This window comes from Rhopalosiphum maidis, chromosome 3 (genome assembly GCF_003676215.2).
Source record: "Rhopalosiphum maidis isolate BTI-1 chromosome 3, ASM367621v3, whole genome shotgun sequence".
NCBI classification, from domain to species: domain Eukaryota; kingdom Metazoa; phylum Arthropoda; class Insecta; order Hemiptera; family Aphididae; genus Rhopalosiphum; species Rhopalosiphum maidis.
Window position 1 is genome coordinate 72,205,790 of NC_040879.1, and position 21,555 is coordinate 72,227,344.

Sequence of the window (21,555 nt, forward strand, 5' to 3'; positions counted from 1 at the left end):
TAAAAAAAAAATGTCGAAAGCTGAATTTCGGTATATGAGCAGTTTATACCTTATTTATGAACATACTAAAAGTCTTGACACCTACCCCTTGTGCGTAGCCCTCCACCCCTCTTCAAAGGGTGGCGCGCCCCTTTCACTGTTTTCGCTTATAACTAGTTAGCTTTTCAACTTACGATAAAAATACCTATGACTAAAATTAAAGACCATAAAATTTACAATGAAAATACATTATTTTATTTTACATACATATTTATAAAATTGAAATAAAAAAAAAGTTAATTATGAAACTATTAATTACATACAGTAATTTATAAAATATTTACAAAAATTGGAAATTATACATTTATTTTTATTTTTTCAGACTATAAGCTATGAAGTTAAATATAAAAATAGTGTTGGGTTTTGGGTCCTGAAACAAAATTAATTAATATACTTAATATTTTCATATTTAATTATTTAAATTATATTATGTATTGAATTATTAAAATCATACAGTACCTTATTAATTATATTATGTGGGTCTAATTTTTTTTATTGTCGGTGTGTTGGTTTCTTCTTTTTGATTTCCAATTAAAAATATTTCATCGATATTGTCCTCAAAGTTGTCATCAATATGGTCCTCTTCTACATCATCTATGATCGGTTGCTGATTTAAACATGAACCTCCGTGACAATGCTTGCATATAACCGAGCATAGCAATCCTGCTTTTCGACAGCTACAATTTTGTTCACATGTTTTTGCGCAGGCACAACTGATCACTTTTAAAAGAGTATCCGGCGCTGGTGGCTTTTTCGTGAAAACTGGATTTAGTTTGCCATTATCTTCTTTCCATCCCCAATTCTGTGGATTTAATCTATTACCACGCCACAACTGTATTTGCAAATACACTCTATGTAAATGTTCTCGTGCCGCATCGATAGTAGGCGGAAGTCTAGCTAGTTGTACTTGTTTTTTGTTGGAAGCTGCGGTTTTGTGAAAAATATGATGTCTTAAATTATTTAAAGATGTAATATGGGCTGGAGCTTTATATAATGCTAAAAGATATTTTTCTCCAGCACATTCAATTTCTTCGGGCGATGACGATTCATTATTAAATATTAATAATGAATCGTGTAATTCCGGGTGTTTTTGAACTGTTTTCAGGTGTTTTATTTTGCCTGTCTGAAATAATGACGAAGTAGTATCACATCCACCCACCGCATGGATAAACATAAAATATTGAATCTCATTTTTAAAATGTTCTTGTAAACTTCCAACAGCATAAGATCTTGTTTCTATTTTTCCTCTACCCGGTTTTTCGAATATTATTGTGTTTTTTGGAGGACTTAATGTTAATAACAGTATAAGTAAATCAATATCCTCTCCTATGACCACTACTTGGATATTATCGTCGGTGTTTCGTATAGCTGTATTGACAATAAGTAAATCAGCGTCATCTTCGGCTTGATGAACAAGAATACCCGAAGTCAAAAACTTTTCAGTCAACATTGTTATAAGCCTTATTTTGTTCTCGGTGTTGGATAAAAATTTTTCTTGAGTGGTTAGTACATCCATTGACTCTTCAAAAATTATGTTTGTACTCGTATACATATTTTTTCGTCGCTGTCTTTCTGAATTTTTAATATTTAATTCGGTATTTGCGTATCCATCAAATACAACTATGCAGTTAGATCCATAGTGTCTTTTCACGTAGCTTATATAATTTTCTATGATATTTCCATACGTCGAAGTTGAAGGCCATACAACACGATGCAATAAGAAACCTCCATCGATTACTACAATAACATTTTTGTCCAGAACATTGTATGTGTTTGTTGTAGTTAGAAACACATCATATAAAATTGATTTTTTAGATTTTCGCATTTGACCTGATTCGTCGAACAATGAAAGAGGAATAGGTGATAACTCGTATTCAAAACATTCTTTGAGCTCTTCGTCAGTCTTAACTCTTATCATTATTCTTTGGAAGAGTAATAAAGGATCAATTGAAAAAATGTCATCTCTAATACAAACCGTTAGTTTTTTAGCAAAATCTAAAGGGACTACGCGATTTGCTCGTTGTAACTTGACATCACTAAAATTATCACCTATAACATTGTTCATCGTCTGTTGGCCGACTTCTTGTGCTTTATAACAATTAATTACAATACAACAATAGATCCCCTCAAGATTCAACGTTCACTGAAACCCTGTTTGTGTACACGTGTACTATGGCCGGCTCACCATCCACAACAATTCCGATTCTACGAATTATATCTTTTACAACCATTGCGATAATATAAATAATATAATATACACGTTAATATAATCCAATGACATTATTCATACTGTATATTTTATAAAATTATACGACTATTTCAAATGTACGACTTACAATAATTAAAATTATTAATATAATTTAACATTACATTATGTAAAATAATATGCTCGTTAACTTTTGTCATAGGTCATTTCAGCGTATCATTGACGGTTTTGGCTAAAACACAATAAAAAAAAAGATAAAAAAAAATTATTTTTTATATTTTTTAAAAAAATAACACTTATCGCAACATATATATATTAAAAGTAGCACAAGTCTATGGTAAATTGTATGGTCTTTAATTTTGGTCATGGGTATTTTTATCGTAAGTTAAAAATCTAACGAGTTATAAGCGAAACAAGTGAAAGGGGTGCGCCACCCTTTGAAGAGGGGTGGGGGGCTACGCACAAGGGGTAGGTGTCAGGACTTTTAGTATGTTTATAAGTAAGGTATGATCTAAAAAAAAAATTAAACTCCAGCTTTCGTGGAATTAGTTCCAAACTTTGTCGATTTTTGGTCTAATTTGACTGGGCTAAATACTATTATACATAATATTATTGTGGTTTGGATAATGGTATGGGAATTTGTTGTACTGAATTTGATCACCTCGGCGTGTTTATAATATAATATTAAGCACCTACTATTAACTTCAAACCTTTTTTCATTGATTATTTAAAACCACTTCAACTTCCACTCCACAATGGTACAACTGTGGTAATCAATTATTCCGTGGGTATAATCCCGATAGATTTAACGCTTAACGCACGACTCGATTTATCTAGCCACGCCGTACAATATGGGCAGGGGAAAATTTTAAATCCAAACCGACGGCGTAGGATACTCCAGACTTAGAATCTATTAATCTGTAGTTATATTTCAAATATTGATGGTCAGAGTGTGTTAGCGTAATGTCATTGCCCACAGCTATTTCGGCCTAAATACTATAATATAATAATATACCGATATCACTATATTATTGTCTTTGATGTTATTACGTACGTATTTTGACGGCGAAAGTGTATTAATTTTCATGGATAATAAACATTTTATGTGTACTCAGAAAAATATATAAATCCTCAGCCCGTAGGTACGATAATAAATTTGAAACGAGCGCAGCGCGTAGTATACTCGATGACCGTAAAGTGTTGGTATATATTATATATATATATATATATATATATATATATTTTTTTTTTTTTTTAAACAAATTATGAGTGAGAAATCGCGTCGTCGTCATCGTTACGCTCCGAACACGCTGGAAAATTATATCATCGTAATACTATAGGTAACGAGGTAATAAACGCGCATCTAGGTGGTGACCAGGATAAACAATCGGCGAGATTATTTCGTTCAGGGTGGCGCTGAACCGGTACGATATCTAGTAGTGCGCGGACCGAAGCGCCGTCCTCGTGCGGTTAAAATCGAATAACCACGTCCGGAAAGTATTTATTAACGACGACGAGGAAATCGTAGACGGCGGCGTAGGCTCGAAAAGTTTTCGCATTAGCCAGCCACGGGGAGGAGAGATACATTTTCTCGTGGCACCTCTCATTGCACGTCATCTGTCACGCGTATGAGCACACTGCAGCGTGTAGTGCATATACAACGGTGTTAGTGGTGTTATGGTGGTGACGGCGGCGGACTTTGGACGAGCGGCGGCGCGAGTTTTTCAGTCGAAAATCGATTAACCATCCGTCTTGACGGCACGGGGCGGGATGAAGTCCGCGGCGGTGACAGCAGCCAGTGCGTGGGTGTGTGTTGTATATTCGTAGGTGCACGCGCGTGTGTGCGAGCGCGAAACATAAAACTCGAGTCGAATACGAGGCAAACATCCATCAATTAGCGTCCGTCGGGAACGCGTGTAATTCCGCCGCGCTTACATTTCACCGGGGACGACCGCGTTTTAACAAATTAACTAGACTGCGGATATTGTAGTGACGACGTAGGTACAGCGGCGTTCTATACATGCCTATTATTTGTACACGTATCGTGCGCGCGGCAGGTCCTGGTACGACGAAGACTACCACTGCCACTAGATCTGTCTTACTTTGTCAAAATTTGAAAAACAACGTTACGCACACGCCGCCGACAACGGGAATCCCGAAACCGTTACCGCTTTCGGGCCGAGTACTAGAGATATTATATAATATATATATATATATATATATACACAAGACGTACCTGCGGCCCGTATAGCCTGTATGACGGACAGGGTTTATTACTCGTGCGGACAAGAATTAAATACGCGACGACGTCCGTTTGGTGAACTGGGAATTTATATTGCCCTCGTATAATATACCTACTACTGTGCGTTGACGATATTATATAATAGCAGTTTCTCTTGTAAACACTCGCGGGAAGTCGTCTCGTAGTGTGTCATGTCTGTCCTGCAATAACTGTCCGGATCCCGAGTACTTGTATTTTCGTAGTAAATAAACTCGATGATCTAATGGAATTCGTTTTCGGAGAAAACGTCTAAACGAAATTAAATTACAACATGACCGCCAATACGATCGCTGTCGCTGAAAAAAAAAAGACGCAATTTATTTTTTTTTTCGAAAATAATATTTAAGTAATAAACATAACCCATATTTGATATAGAAACACAATTATAATATTATCATTGACGATTTGTTTAATTGTTTTATGAAAATATCTAACACACGGGATTTGAATAAATATGATTTCGTAAGTTGCGTATTTGATAATAATAAAGTAATTATATTTTTTCGTTCATATCGAATCTTCTTTTGTGTTTGATGATGACATATCCTTTACATAGAAAATATAATTTAATAAATAATCAACATTACAATATGGGCAGAATGTCGGAATATAGTATGTATTTAATAATAGAGCAGCGGGCAGGTGATTCGAAAAAAAACCGGCTGATGTAAATTAAACATAGTACCTAGTCCGACGAATTTCAAAATACGTATCTTCAAAAGAATAATTAAAACCAACTTTTGTTTGGCTATATTGCGTTATGTAGATATAATGGTACAAACATCAAAAGCCACAAATATGTACGCCAAAAACTGGCGTAGGCGGTGACTTTATTAGAAAGTTCGGCTTACAGAAAATAAAGTTAAAAAACTCCGTCACCTCACCGCTATTCTCGAACAGATTAAATCGTTTCCTTTAAGATGTAAAATTTAAGTGAGCCACTAAGGCGACATGCAACTGAAGAGTTTTGGAAAGAATAACTTATCGTAAAACAAACGGGCTGGCTTTGGCGTTGTAAAATAATATATATTTTATACTCACGCCGTGTCGCACGTAAATCGGTAGATACGTCGACGACGTTGATAATTTGGCATTTGCATGCATCGAAGTTGTAAAGCTCACGAGTGGCGATAATCATAACTTATAGATATTCAAAGTGGGTAGCCTCGGCACAGCAGGGTGGATATTGTGTAGATAGTACTATATATATATTATACACACTTTATTCCGGTACGCTTCATTATCGTTAAGTCGAAGAAAGCTTTTGGCGGCAATTTTTTTTTTTGTTGTCAAAACCCTTACCCCCATCACCGTTTCCCGTTCCGAACTACTCCCTCACGCGAACACCACATACAAACAAAGTTACGACGTCTGCACGAACGCACACAGACACTCTGACACACGCGCATACCATCACTTTTTATAATAATAATAATATATACACACTAGGCGCGGTATGACGTGTACGTATACGATATAATATAGTGGTGAGGTAGTAACAGAGAGTCGGACGGTTGTGATGAGGAATGGTAGGTTAGGTACGCCTTAAGAAAATCGGAACCACGCCCCGCATAGCACATGGCAAGAAAACCCCTCTGTAATCACCATGGTAGTGGTATACTAAAGTGTATACAATATATACGTATGTGCGTGCATGTAAGAGAGAGAGAGAGACAGAGAGAGAGCGAGAGCGCGAGCTAAATAAGAGCAATGACGTTACGTGTAGCAGTGGGGAGAAGGGAGGAATGACGGGGTTAAAGATACTGAGGAAGGAAAAAATGATCATTTTGGATCACCGCGATATTTCAACGGACCCGCTGGAGTTTCGGATGGTTGTTGAGGAGAAAGAGAGGGGACCTTGTTTTATTAGGCACTTGGCGAAACCCCCTCGTCTCATTTGCATCAGCGTCCCCCCACTGCAGCCGCCGCTACCATGAACAAAGCGGCACTAAACTTTTATAGCCCCGTAGACAACGCAGCGCTGCAGCTTCGGGAGGGTGGGCGACGACTTGGGCGCACCAGTATTAACGTTTGCACCTGTTTTTTGCGCATTAAGCAGCGCACGTACGCTGAAAACGTTGTTCTTCTTATTACGGTTATTATTTTTGTTTATATTTATTTTTATTTTTTTATCTTCCCCCGCACATAATGTCGGTTACTGAAAAGTTTGCTTTAAATTCACCAGCCGATCGTTATTTTTGCAGATCTAAAACAAGACTTTCGAGTCCAGCCCAAAGACGTCAATCCCGCGTCCGGCGACACAGCAGTCCTGGAATGTGATCCGCCAAAAGGACATCCAGAACCATCGGTGGCATGGCATAAAAACGGCCAAGCTATAGAGGCTGACGAGAAAAAAAGGTAAACAGTAAAACAATAATTAGTGATGTTGTTGCAGTTATTTTTTGACCATCATTTCGGAGTTAATAATGTTTTTTTTTTTTTTTTTTTTAATTCAATTAAATTAAAATAATATATACTAACGTTCGTACACAATTAATTTAACGTTATGTTAATCAACATTACTATTAATTTGGATCTTGCTATACGACTTTGGAAAATAATATTACATTTATTACTGATATTTAGTATTTTTGTGTGAAAAATATTTACAGGTCATATTATTATAATTATAAATCATTTTTTATGTATTAAAACAGTATGGCAGTAATACAGCTATTGTTTGAAGTTTGAATCTTTGAATTCAGTTAATTTAATTGCTAATCTATAACTTAATCTCTTCACACTAATGAACTATTTTACTGAATAAAATAAAAAATAAAAATAATAATACAATTGTCTATTTAAGTTGCGAAACCTTATTTTAAAATGTTGAGTATAAAATAGAATGTACTTAACTACGAAATGGGATTCCAAAAAATAAAATGGGATCATTACGGAAATATCGATTTAAATTTTAATATAGGAAACGTATAAACGCTATTCACACAAACAAAGTGCTAGAATATTTTAATTTAATTGGTTTATTTAGTATTTATGGTAGGCAATTACATTAAACTGAACTTTAAATAAATATAATGTAATCTATGTTTGCATAAAATAAACAGTGTTCGTAATTTAACGGTAAATTTAAAATAATTAAACTCATATTTTCTATTTTCAAAAATTATAATTATTTTCTATCTTTTTTAAAATTTTAGATGGTACATTGAAGATAACGGAAATTTGATTATTAGAGACGTGAACTCCGAAGATGATGGTTCTTATACATGTGTAGCTAGCAATTTAGCCGGAGTCCGGAAATCTAAACCGATTTTGTTGGCAACTCAGAGTAAGTGCTTAATGATATTTTTGGAAATTAATTTATTAACTGTTCTGTACTTGTGTATTTATATAGTACGTCCGTATATGATACAAGCCCCAAAAGACACTATAGCTATGGCTGGTTCCAGTGTACAGTTGCAATGTAAAATCGGCGGGACACCACAACCCGAAGTGTTCTGGAAAAAAATATCAAACAGTGGTGTCGCACAACACATAAGGACTAGCCATTACAGGTAATTTAAATAATTTTAAAAGTTTTTTAATATTTAAATTATATTTATTAATTCATTTTTTTCTATTATCGAAAAAGAGCTAATTTGTTTAATGTTTAAACAAAATGTGTTTGTCATTATTTAAACTTAACAGTGCACAAAAATAAACTTTTGAATAAATGTTAAAATGTTTAAACGTTATCATTATTTCTTTACTAATCCAATGGATTTTTATATAAACAAATAATGCGATAAGCAAAATATATGTGTGGAACCTTGAAACAGTTGATAACGATACTGACTAATTTAGTAAAAAGTGGTCTTATCCGATACGTCGTTGTAATGGATATTTCATTCTCAGAAATTTGGACTGTCAAACGAGGTTTTGATCATGCTTAACGATTTTTTTTTTTTAAGGACGCCCCATCAATTTGGTATTTCCTGTTCGTATTACAATAAAACAAATTTTTTATTTGTAGGACACATACTGTTGGCTCAGCGTCAATATTTTAGATAATTAGCATACTGTCAAAAATAATATAATACACCATTAATTCAGTATATATATTTATACATTATTTTGTGTTATAACGCTTACATATTTTCAACAACATGGTTTTAAAATCATTTTTTAAATATATCCTATACATTTGTAGTCATATAAAAATGTATGTTTATATATTATATTATATAATATTTATCTATTATTATATAAAGTTGAGATATAATTCTTATATTTTATTTTAAGTTCGTTAACTTAAATTTATATTCATAAGCTAATAATAAGTTTTGAATTTATTTAAAGTAAATTTTAATTGACGTTATTATAATTGATAGACATAACAGCTCTAAGTTAGTTATATTTAATTTCTTTTAATTGTCTGATCATAACAATTTTTTTTTCTTTTGTTCGCCAAATAAATTCGTTTTTTTCAACGATAATACTAAAAACTATAATTAGAAGTAAATTTTCATATTAAAAATATATATTATTTATAGTATACCCGTGGTAAATTTTCATTGTTCTTATTATAAGCTTCCATAGTATCATAACACTATAGTTTTAAAAATTCAAAAAATAATCTCAAGATTCTAATACGATAAAAATGATGGATGTTTCAGAAATGAGAAACTTTCTGGGGACAGGGACACATTTGAGCACGTTTACATAACACAAGACGGCAGTTTGAGATTAGACAACGTGAGTCCGGAAGACGAAGGGAAGTACGTGTGTCACGCAGAAAATCACCAAGGCAAAGTAAACGCTGCGTCATCTCTCACTGTACACTGTGAGTAGCTAAACGTTTTACAGTATAAATATAGTAATTTAAATTCGTTTTATACTAACAAGATCATATTATTCAAAATGCATGTATCATAGCGCTGTTTACTTTAGGGAAATACAAAAACTAAACTAGGATCTTAAGTGTATAACGATTTTTCATCGTGTCGTAATATGTAGACTGTTTCATTAATATTATTTTAGAAAATATGTATAAAAATCTATTTGTTTAAACTAAAATTGTTGTTCAACTTCCTTAAATAACGTTTTTATTGCCTCGGAGTATACATATCATAATAAATTATTATGGACATAAGTTCTAAAGGAACGCATGTTAAATAATAAACGTTAACTATTGTACCTCATTACAAGATAGCTGTACCAGTTGAATTAATTTACGGATTTGGTCTTACTTAAGCCATACGAACCCTAGGGAAAGACATTTTAGAAAATAGCACGTATTTACTCGTATGAGTAATGTGAAAAATTATAGAGTTATGAAATTGCTACAAAATTTCCGTTTATTATGATTTCATCCGTTCTAAAATATAATCGATTATTTAATTAATTATATATATAAGGAACTATAATTTTAGCTTTAGTACTTTTGTGACTAAAACCTTGACGAGTAATTCTATCAATAATTAAATGTATCTAAAATTGGAGCTGACTTCGTTAAACAAAACTTTACGAAGAACAACAATCCCTTAGGATAATACAGTGGTTATCTCATTTTGAACTACATTTTATACTTCTTAAATTATTCAATCGACTAAATTATAAATTGGAGTTGTGTTTTTGTTAGTCACGCAATATTATGTTAAAGTAACTTTGGTTCGACCGAAATCTGCTAAGTTGTATGAGCGGCGGAAATAACATTGATAACATGATCACCATCAGTTATACAATAGTGTATTAAAATTATAACAATAAAATGAACCGATGACCGTGATAATAATGTTCACATAGGAGTGAACAAAATTCGTCGTACATACCGCTTTTCGGTTTATATATTTTCATTTTTGCCTATTACGCACACGATCGCAAAACTAATACGGTCAAAGAAAAACACGATGTTACTATCGCAAAGCCGTTATCCGGAAATAGGGTCTGGAAGTGTTTATTATTCGCAAGTGATTTAAAACTTTCATAATCGATAGTATAATAATGATAATAATAGTAATGACAACATTATTGAAGTTCAGAAAAGCCAGAGGTGAAACGCGGTCCGATCGACGTCGTAATTTCAAAACTTTCGCGCAACAGTTATTATATTGCCTATACAGAGTGTTTCCTACATTATCGTTGGGATTAACAAACTGTCCGAAAAGCCCAACCGTAACGGAGACGTTTTAAAAATCAAACATTTTATTGCTCACTGTCGTTTCATTAGTATTTATATTATTTTTATCTGCTGATGACTGTGGAAATCTATGGATACTCACGAATGATCTCTACAGCCATACGTCGATGGTAGCATATTATAAAAATACGATTAATTTTTGTTGATAACAACTGACGATATCTTCCAAAACTTATCAGGTGTAAAACCAACGATACAATTACGACAATAATAATTTAGAGACAAAAGTTATCAAAATTTCGTTATTCATACAGTGTGATACCATCATTATGGTAATTTTTGTTGGTAGTCCCCACTCGCGTATGCTATGTAATCCATATGATGTTAACAAATTAAATTTCCCGGTCGTCATGTAATCAACGCCGAACGAATGGCTATTTATTTCGTTGTATTCGACGAAAATCTTACCAAAACCCACTGAAACGCCGGGTTATTTCATAACTTTACGCATGATCGCACTTCATGACATTTTCACAGAACCGTGATTATAAATACAAAAGACTCAGTAAATATGTTTTTATTTTAATTCTCGAATCCAATCATGTGGTACTTAACGCCGCGATAAGACACCGCGTATTATACAAATGCACTAGATTTTTCTTATATCCACACTGGTGCGCGTGCGTGTGCAGTGTACATATAAACTTGAATTTTAAATGTAAACTTTGTGCACTGATTATCTCGCTCGCAGAAGCACCTTTGTGCCGCAGCCGCCACACACCTTTAACGCGTTGTATACCACAGACGATGGCGGCGCGGCATTCCTTGCCCGCCAAATTTCTCCTCGATGCTCCGCGAGCGTGGTCGACGGCAGTGGTCTTAAGCTTTTAATTATTTTCTCCGTTAAAACTTTCACCGGGTTTTTTCACCCCCTTCACTCGCCGCGGTCACGTATACGTCTCAAGCGGCGTCTTCGTACCCACCCGTCGCGTCGCCGCCCCGGGGTAACAGTTACCGTCTCAAAACCGGCAAGAAAACATTTATATACATACACACAGCAGTGAGCCTAGCTTCACCCCTAGCTATATATATATATATATATATATATGTACATTTTACGTACATAAATAGGGCTCGGGGGGCGTTTATATACAACCACACCTCTCTCGTGTCGTATATCCACCTCACGCACAGCGATATAAACAATTCGGCAACTTCTATTCTCGAGCTTCCCATTATCTCTTGTGGCTTTTGTTTTGCGCGTCCTCCTCGTTTCCGCCCGCCAGTCACCGCAGAAGTCTCGTTTTCGCGCACGGCCAGTCTATATCGCGCGTGCATTAATCAAACTACTACCGCCGCCATACACTGTATATGTATATATATATATACGAAACGCGCTACACTTTGGCGAATACGATATTCGCGACCGAACGCGTCCTATTGTAACCGATGCCAAACGGTCGGAAATCTTCGGTTCTTCCAAAATTACCGCCTCCGAGCTGGTCTCTTCGGGCGAATAGATAAACCGCTTTTTCTCCCGCCACCGTCTGACGGAATATTTCTACTACTACTACTACTACTACTACTACTACTACTACTACTACTACTACTACTACTACTACTACTACTACTACTACTACTACTACTACGGCATTGATTGTTGTTAACACCGATTTAATCAGCTGGCGTTGCAAACGGATTTACTGTCGAAAATTCAATGTATATAATATATATATGCTGGCGATCGGGTGGTTTGAATAAGTGGGCGAACAATCGGAAGAGGGGACTCGTCGAGCCGGTCGAGTTTGTCCACCACGGTCTATGCTCGGGGCGTCACGATAATCGGAAGACTTTGTTCGGGGTATACCAAAAAGTTTGTTTGGCAATGCGCTATACACGCGTGTGTATATGCGATCGTCGATAATAATACTGTTGTTATTTCATTATCCCGCTGTGCATGGCGGTTGTGTGATCAGGGACGGGTAGTGTACGGGGCGAATAGCGGTCAAAAAGTTAATCTCGTACAATCGTCCAAGACAAAAATAACAACCGATAATTCTCTTGCGATAATGCACATTTATCCGTTGGAAAACAATGTACGCGTATTTACTATATATTATAATATACGGTCTTATAAAATATATCGGTAACAACTAACATACTTACATATTTGTACATATTTTTCTCTATTTTTCTACTTTTTTTTTTTAATACTATTCCCACTCATATTTCATATAAGTTACTTTATTTATAAAATAAAAAAATTCATGATTTTGTGTATTTGGACGATTTTTTTCGCTATTAAGAAGTGTTGTATATAATACAAAAAAGTTTAATCGAATAAAACGCGAGTATACCCATTGGTATAAACTATTCATCCGATTACATTAAAACGATCATATTATACCGTTTTAAATTAAAATCGATTACATTTAAATGCCTATTTTATTTATTAAATTTCCATGGACGATTTAATATTATTATTATAATAATTGTAGTTAGAATTATTATTACTACGGTTAAAATCGCGCGTTAGTTGTTTTACAATCCACAGAGGATGTCGCCGAAATGTGGTGGTTGGTGTACATTCAGATTGAACATATGTTTGTTTCGTCGTATTTGAATCCCGTTCTCGTGGCAATTTCACGTTTCATATAAACATTAACAGCTATACCCGTGTCACGTTAAATAACGTAATGTGGTGGATATTCCGAATACTTGTTAAATTGTTCGAAACATCATATATTGCTTTGTATATAATTTATTATTTATTTGGTAAATTATTCGAAACTGACGTTTTCCATTTTATAATAATTTCTAATTATCTACATACATTTGTTCGATTCGAAATCAGTGTATAATATTATTATGTTTTATATTTACCATTATAAATCTCGTTTGAATTGTTATTCATTGTTCAGTGTTATTGACGTGCGCATACTTTTATATTAAATACCATCAATGTAAACTATAAATGTATTCAAAACAATTAAATAACTACATAGTAACACGTACAATAATATTATATTTTATATTTTTAAACAAATTTAATAAATTTTTGCTTTTTAAAACCATATTATTTTGCATTGTTTAAGTACAACTATATGAAAATGCATACAATACTATGTTGTAAAAAAGTAAATCAAAGTTTTCTCTAACAACTTTTATAAAATGTCTAGATCCGATGATAGAATTTAAGTTTTTTTATTTTATATAACTCTGTAAAACGTTGAAATGCTTTTATCCGCTATCCGAATAGCTACAGATTTATTTCTCATGAAAAAAGTATGGCAATGACAATAACAAAACATTGCACGTATAATACTATTAAATGTATTATATGGTACTCGAAAGATACTCCATTAAGTATAATGTGTTTTCCCATATTTTTTTTAAATAATTTATTGCTCTAAATAATCAATTGAATCAATCACAAATTATTATTAATAGTTTAATCATAATTATATTTAATTATCGTTTACAATACATTGTATAGAACATTAATCAATAATTGCGAACTGTGGACATTTTTTCTGATGTCTACTGTCTATGCATCGAATCCACTAATAAGTAAATACTATATTATATATCAAAGGATGTTTGATTAATTTGTTTCAAATAAGTATTTACCCTTTACCCTTAATACTACAAAACTTTGAATACACGCTTTTACCCCAATCAAACAACCTGAAATCCCTTTATCGGGAAATAGAAGCAAACTAAATTTCCTATTTGACTTGTGCTAGAAATTGTTTTTTTTTTAATTGAACGATTTTATAAAATAATTTTATTGATAGACGTGGGTTATTCATTGAAGTCATTAAACTAAACGGAATAGGGACGACATTAAATAAAACGATTTGATATATTAAGTACATTAGTAAAAATAAATTCGATTTTTAGTCGGTAGATATTAATTTAAAATTCATGATTAAATCCTTTAAAACTATTACACGTTTAATAAATAATCATATGCTGTGTACTAAAATTTTCATCTGTGATATAATAATTCTGTTCTTTAAAATTGATCGAAAGCTAACTGTTATATACTCACGTAATTTATTTTTATATTCATTGTAAAAAATTTCGTAATTTTTTTTCATTTTAGCTGTCCCGTTAATCGCCCAAAGGCCTGCAGATACACACGTATCGGCTGGCAGCAATGCAGTATTTGAGTGCGGTGTTCGGGGTAACCCCAGACCGACAATATTCTGGTCTTTGCAGGACAACGACACCGTGTTATTCCCCGAGGAAAGTTGGAACGAATTTCATGCCGAAGACACAAAAGATTCCGTGTCCACTCTGGTCGTACATGTAAGTCACAAAATCGATGTGTCTGTTACATCGGATGCTGTGTAACCTAACCATCGTTGTTATATCGATTGATATTTCAGACGTGCCTGATGTTTGGCGCAATATTTATTATTATTATATTGTTGTTCACTCTTGCGCGTTTATTACAGAACGTCAGGAAAGAACAACATGATCAGCTGGTCGTCATGTGTTCAGCAATCAACGAAGCGGGCTCGGACGAGTGGCGAGCCACACTGACAGTGGCGGCGGCCGCGTACGACGAGTCCTTACCACCAATCATCGAGTACGGACCCGCCAACCAAACCCTTCCATACAGTTCGATTGGTAATCTTGTATGCAAAGCAATTGGAAACCCTCAGCCCGTGATTACGTGGTACAAAGACGATTCACCGCTGTCGACAGATATCACTAGGATCAACATCACTGAATCCGGCACACTCCAAATAATGAGTGAGTATTTTCATACTTTTTTAAAAAACCTCATGGCATTATTTTTTATCTTTATCAATAACTTATTATCATTTTTAAAATTATGATTTTTCTGATTAAAGTCCCAATTAAAACAATTTATGTAAAATATATTAATTTGATTTACGTAAACCCACGATAAAATAATCATAGAAATATCGAGTATAGTAAAATCGTTAATTTTAATTAAGTATTTATATGCACTTATAAAAATTATAAATTTTTAAAGTGAAATACAGTTAGTGGAAGTGAAAAGTTAAATTGTAGATGGATAGATATGAGCGACTTTATATATAATCTAACCACTGTGAATTTTCAGATTTACAAAAAAGCGACAACGGCGTTTATACATGTGTGGCGTCTTCGGTCAATGGCAAAGCCACGTGGAGTGCTGAACTGAAAATGGAATCACCAAAAAATCCTAATGTAGGATTCTTCAGGTCACCGGATACGTCAACGTTTCCCAGTGCCCCGAGCACACCCGTTGTCATCAACCACACGGACACAACTGTTACACTGTCTTGGGGCCGTAGCAGCAAGTTCGGATCATCACCACTGCTCGGTTATCAGGTAAGCAAGGCATTTTCACATACCACCTTAGACGGTATTTATATTTAAAATGATCGGTAAGAATCATGATAATATTATATACCGAGGGATATTAAAACGCACGGATATACACAATTTCTAAGGAATTGTGGATGATTAAATTAAAATTACTATTATATACGTTTTGGGAGGTATCGAAGTGCTAGGAATAAATGTATCGTGGGTGTAATGAATTTAAAAATTAAAATATGTATAATACCATCGATATGACAAGTTATTTGCATCAGCATTATATTTTCTAGGTGGAAATGTTCGCTTGTGTCGAGAACGTTGGATGGGTGACATTGGTGCGGAGATTACACTCGACTCACTTTACGCAGTCTTTCTTAAAACCAGGCCATTCCTACTTGTTCGTCGTGCGTGCCGAAAATTCCCACGGTCTTTCTGCGCCTAGCCATCTGTCCAACCGCATCACATTGCCCACGGAATACCGTCAAAGTATATCATTTTCACACGATATGTCCATCGCCAAGTCTACTTTGTTCGGCGGCCATATCGTAGACCTCATCGACATAAAAACGGTCAGCTCAACTTCGATAAAACTTTTCTGGGAGGTAAATCAGTCACAATCAACCACCGGGTTAATCTACGACCCGAAACATACTATCAGTAAACGTATTTATTAATACTGTAATAATTCCATTGTTTAGATTCTTAACGGAGAGTTTTTGGAAGGTTTTTATTTATACTATCGTAGCAAAAATATGACCGGTCAAAACACCACGTTCATGAAACTCTTGTCTAACGCGACTGAACTGTCGGGAGCGTACGTGATTAACACGCTAAAACCGTCGGTAACATATCTGTTTTTCTTGGTGCCATTCTACAAGCACATCAAAGGCCGACCGTCGAATTCAAGGACCGCAAAAACTCACGAAGATTGTAGGAACAATACAATTATTTATTCTACTCTCGTTATCTCCTTAACACCTATACATTTGAATTTCGTTGTTGTAGGCCCTTCTCTAGCACCTCAACACGTCGAACCAACTGCCTACAATTCCAGTGCGGTGTACTTGAAGTGGAATCCACCGCCAGATCACTCGCACAACGGTGTTATCGTTAGTTACCAGGTAGTCATACAAGGTGGTGCTAGTTGGGACGTACTAAGTAATGTGACGGTCAGTGCCAGTACTCCTACTCTGCTCCTGACAAATCTCACATCGGGTGTACGATATAAGGTCATGATTGCGGCAGCGACAAAAGTCGGTTTTGGTCCATACACGGATTCAATAATACTACCGACAGATTCTATGAACCAAATAAAGTATGAATAGTGAACACTATTGACTTAAATTTTATTGAAGACCTTTATTTTATTTTATAATATTAACCATACAATTATTATGTTATTTAGTCAATTTAACGACGCAGTCATCGACCATGAAGAAATCAAAGAATTTGTTGCTGAACCGTGGTTTATTCTGCTGTTGGCCGGAGTTATAACATTAATGGTAATTTTACTAGCCGCCGTACTTTCGTCAGATACCGTCAGTTGGGTGCTAAAAAGTCACACTTAGGAGGTATGTGTTTCGTATTTTTTTGTACGCCGAGCATGCAACCTGTATTTTAGAATATTATATTAACCACGCATTTATTTAGATTCATTAAATCCTGCCAACAAACTGTCCTATTCTTCGGGTTTCAAAACTAGCCTGGACGTATCTCACCGAGGACAAGTAGCGTCATTTTTGCAATCCGAACACAGCGTCTCGAACAGTCAACGGTGTTTATTTATCGATGCAAACTCGTGTCATAAGCCCAATTGGTATTTATTATATTTTAATTTATTATATTTTCAACAACAAATAATTACAAATCTGCTTTCCAGGATGCATCATGATATTGATAGTAACGAAAAAGATTCTAGTCAACAACTCTTACCTGAAATCGCTGACTATGCAGAAGTGAATCCGAATACAATGAGTACATTTTAAAAGACCGTGAACTTTCGTCGCCGGCTCCTTATGCAACAACCACATTGGTGTCAAACTCGAGTTCTAGAAATGTAAAAAAAATAATAATACAAAATAAAAATTATTAAAATTATTATAAGACGTTATTTATTTAATTAAACTACTGATTTGTCAATTGGGAATAATAGTTGTAATAATAATAATAATAATAATAATAATAATATTTTTTTTTCAGATGAGACGAAATTCCGATGATACAGCTTACGCTTCAGCCAATATTTATAACCGTAATCAGAACGTGTATTCTGAAAGTGGATATAGCTGTTGTTCCAGTAATAATGATTGTCAGGGCTGCGCAGGTATAACCTTTTTTTTTAACTATACGGGATTAACTATGAAAACTTATATTATCTAATAGTACACATTAAATATAACTTTAAATACAACATACACGAATATTATTATTTATTAAGTATATGCGTCAGAAACACATAATAACAAAAAAATATTACAATGGCCGATAATATTGTAAAATACTTTGAACACAAAGTTAATAAAAAATAAATAAATAAATATTTTTACTCGTATTTCTAGATATTTATGTTTAAAGCTCAAAATGAGATTATGAATTATGGAAATAAATTTCTAGTAAACAAAATGTGAAACTAAATTACTTTTATGAAACGCCTATTATAAAAGCAAGTGCAACCAGCTATTCAACTGTATAATAATATGCGTTGGAAAATATTAATTTAAAAAATAATAATAATATAATCAGTAATCATGTGGATAACGAAAAAATATAGAATAAAGTATGGTATAGAAAGTTTTAAACTTTCAACTTGTATAATCTATTTTATTAAAGTTATACTTTTTTATGTATACGTTTTAAATTTAAAATTTTTGTTTTTAAATACTTGCATCTGAATTATTTGATGTGAAAACATAACTCGTAATACCGTAATAATACTTTTATGATAATATACAATATGGTTTGATTAAATAATTCAATATTATAAAAAGTAATGATTTTCTTATACAATGCTATATTTTTAATTCTGTCTGTAGACGATTGCGGGAGCATGCAAGGCGTTCCTGTGTCAGTCGTTCTGAGCGGTTGTGGCCGAAAGACGTTCAGCGAAGTGTCTCACCACAGCAACAAAAGCGGTTCGAGGTTCAATAATTACCCACCATATTCATCTAGACAGCGAGCTCTGGTAAGCAAACGACCACCATCTCCCACATACATCATTAATTTTATTTTTTTTTGAAAACACATGACGGATGTATATCAATATAAACGAAAATAAGTTAATGACTAGAAGATATAAAAATTAAAAATGTACAACCATAAAATAAGGATGTTTACGCCCTCTAAAACTTTATTGTGTAATGTCCATTAAGCAAATCATAAACTGTAAAAGAAAGAGTCTTTTAATAAATTAAAATCATAATATATATGAACTAAAATAGACTAAAAAAATCCTTGTATTCAGGGGCGTATCTTACTTAGTTTTATTGGGAAGGGAAGATGATAAAATTATATACTTTTTACAGTATTAGAAAAATAGCTATATATATATATATATATCGTATATGTCTGACTTAGGTAGGTTAGGTATACTTAGGTATAATAATCCTAAAACTATCGAAAATATTATCAATTATTCTTTTTTAAATTTGCATCATATAATGATAAGGTATGTATTTTTTTTTCAATATTAAATATATTGATGTTTTTGTGTACATACATTTATACAAATACACTTAATCTTTCTTGTTCCATTTTTGATCTTTGCTATGTTTTTAATTTAAATTAAACAAATGAAAATACTTTCAAAATAGGTATAAAATTCAATAAACAAGTTGAATTTCATACACAGAATCGTGATTGATACTATTATACTATTTAAATTATCATGGTGTGTGTGTGTGTGTGTGTGTATATGTGTAAACAGGTGATCTCAATAAGTACAACTCTCGAGCACTAGCATTTTACCAAAAAAAAAAATACAGATTCCTTATATCTCAAAAATAATGTGGTCTTTTTTTATATACCTATAAAAATAATATGCAATATATTTGTATAACGAAATAAAACAATACGACAAATAATAATAATATGAGTTGATTTATTAAAAACGCGTGTAATGAAAACATCGAAGCCGTCTTTAGACGACTTGGATGACACCTTTCAAGACTATATAATATCACACGACAGTGTAGTGTAATATTATCATTCAGCCGTATTAAGTATTTAACACCGTCTCCTTTCTGTCGCCGTTTCAGATGCGCACTACGTGTTCGTCCAACGGCTACCACTACGTGGACCCGTCGGTCATCGGGCCGATGAGCAGCAGCAGCTACACCAAAGGCTACGGCCGAGACTGCGCGCCGCCGGACGTGGTGGCCAGCAGCAGAGGTCGCCGTGCTACACCGAGGCGGGTGCCGCGAATACGCAAAACATCTCGTGAACGGTTTTTTCGGCCGATGTCGTTTGAAGAACGAATAACTGTCGATGACTACCCCACCTCCGTCGCTGAGTCGCGGCTAACCCGCGGTGCAGAGCGCCAGACCCCATCGCCGTAGAACGAAACGCGTATACACACACAGTGTAACAGTATTATTATGATGTGTTTTATAGTGCATTCATGTATATATATATATATATATGAAAAAAAAAGAAATACCTGTGCGCCGTATCGTAATGTATATTTGTCACGCTCGCCGCGCGGTGACGTACAGGGTGATTCCGACGTCCGTTGTAATGTGATTATTATTATTATTATTATTATTATTGTTATGACGACTGGGCGAGGTGTTTTACCTCGTTACGGCCGTCCCTTGTACCGTAAAAAAAAGCAAACCAAAATTATTGCGTTGTACTCACATTGAAATCCTCCCCCCCCTCCCGTTCACTAATTCGCGTACACCCAGGACCACGAGAGCGAAACATATCATTATAATATCGTTCACCCGTTTCTGACATAAATAGTAAAAAAATGTACGAGTCTCTATACTTTTCGACGGTATCTTAACAGTAATAATAATTATTATTATGGCTGTCGTACGGCAGCGGTTTTCAAACGATGAAATATGTTTTATTGTCGTGTTTTACTCGTCGTCAACGGTTCAATATTGTATAACTATTATTATATATTATTACGATTACCTATGTATTATTATTATTGTATCATGTAAAACGTAACGAAGAAAAAATAAATGAAAATGTTATTACATCGTTTACGCGCGTATACGACGGAATGTTGTGCAGGTTATTAGACCCCGACGTGTTTATGTAAATCTTTAATAGTGCCAATGTATATTTTGTATTTCAACTGTACGTGTACATTTTAAATAAAACCTTCCATTTGTTATTTATAAAATTTAATTGATCGTGTTTTGATTTGATTTTGTTTATTTTTTTGTTCGTCGATTGACTGCGAGCTGTCATTGTAAAGATTTAAAAACAAAAATAGAATTTATTTATTTTCTAGGTCCCAAGTAAAAAAAAAAAAACAAACTAATAATAATCCAACGCGATAGCCCGCGACTGGTTGAGTATTCTAAAGATAATTTAATATGCGATATTATATTTCTATTTGTACTTATTTTGTATATTATTGTTATGATAGATTGAACT

At 33.9% G+C, this 21,555-nt stretch overlaps 1 protein-coding gene and 1 pseudogene across 1 annotated transcript; one reads left to right on the plus strand and one right to left on the minus strand.

Moving 5' to 3' along the window:
* LOC113558303 overlaps positions 1-21,303 on the plus strand; it is a 43,984-nt pseudogene extending 22,681 nt beyond the window's left edge.
* Positions 351-2,815, minus strand: LOC113555585. Its single transcript, XM_026960026.1, has 2 exons — positions 499-2,815; positions 351-409 (listed from the first exon to the last, which is right to left on the minus strand). The coding sequence occupies exon 1, from the start codon at positions 2,102-2,104 to the stop codon at positions 512-514; it is 1,593 nt and encodes a 530-aa protein (XP_026815827.1). The 5' UTR covers positions 2,105-2,815; the 3' UTR covers positions 351-409; positions 499-511.
* Positions 21,304-21,555: the final 252 nt, after the last annotated feature.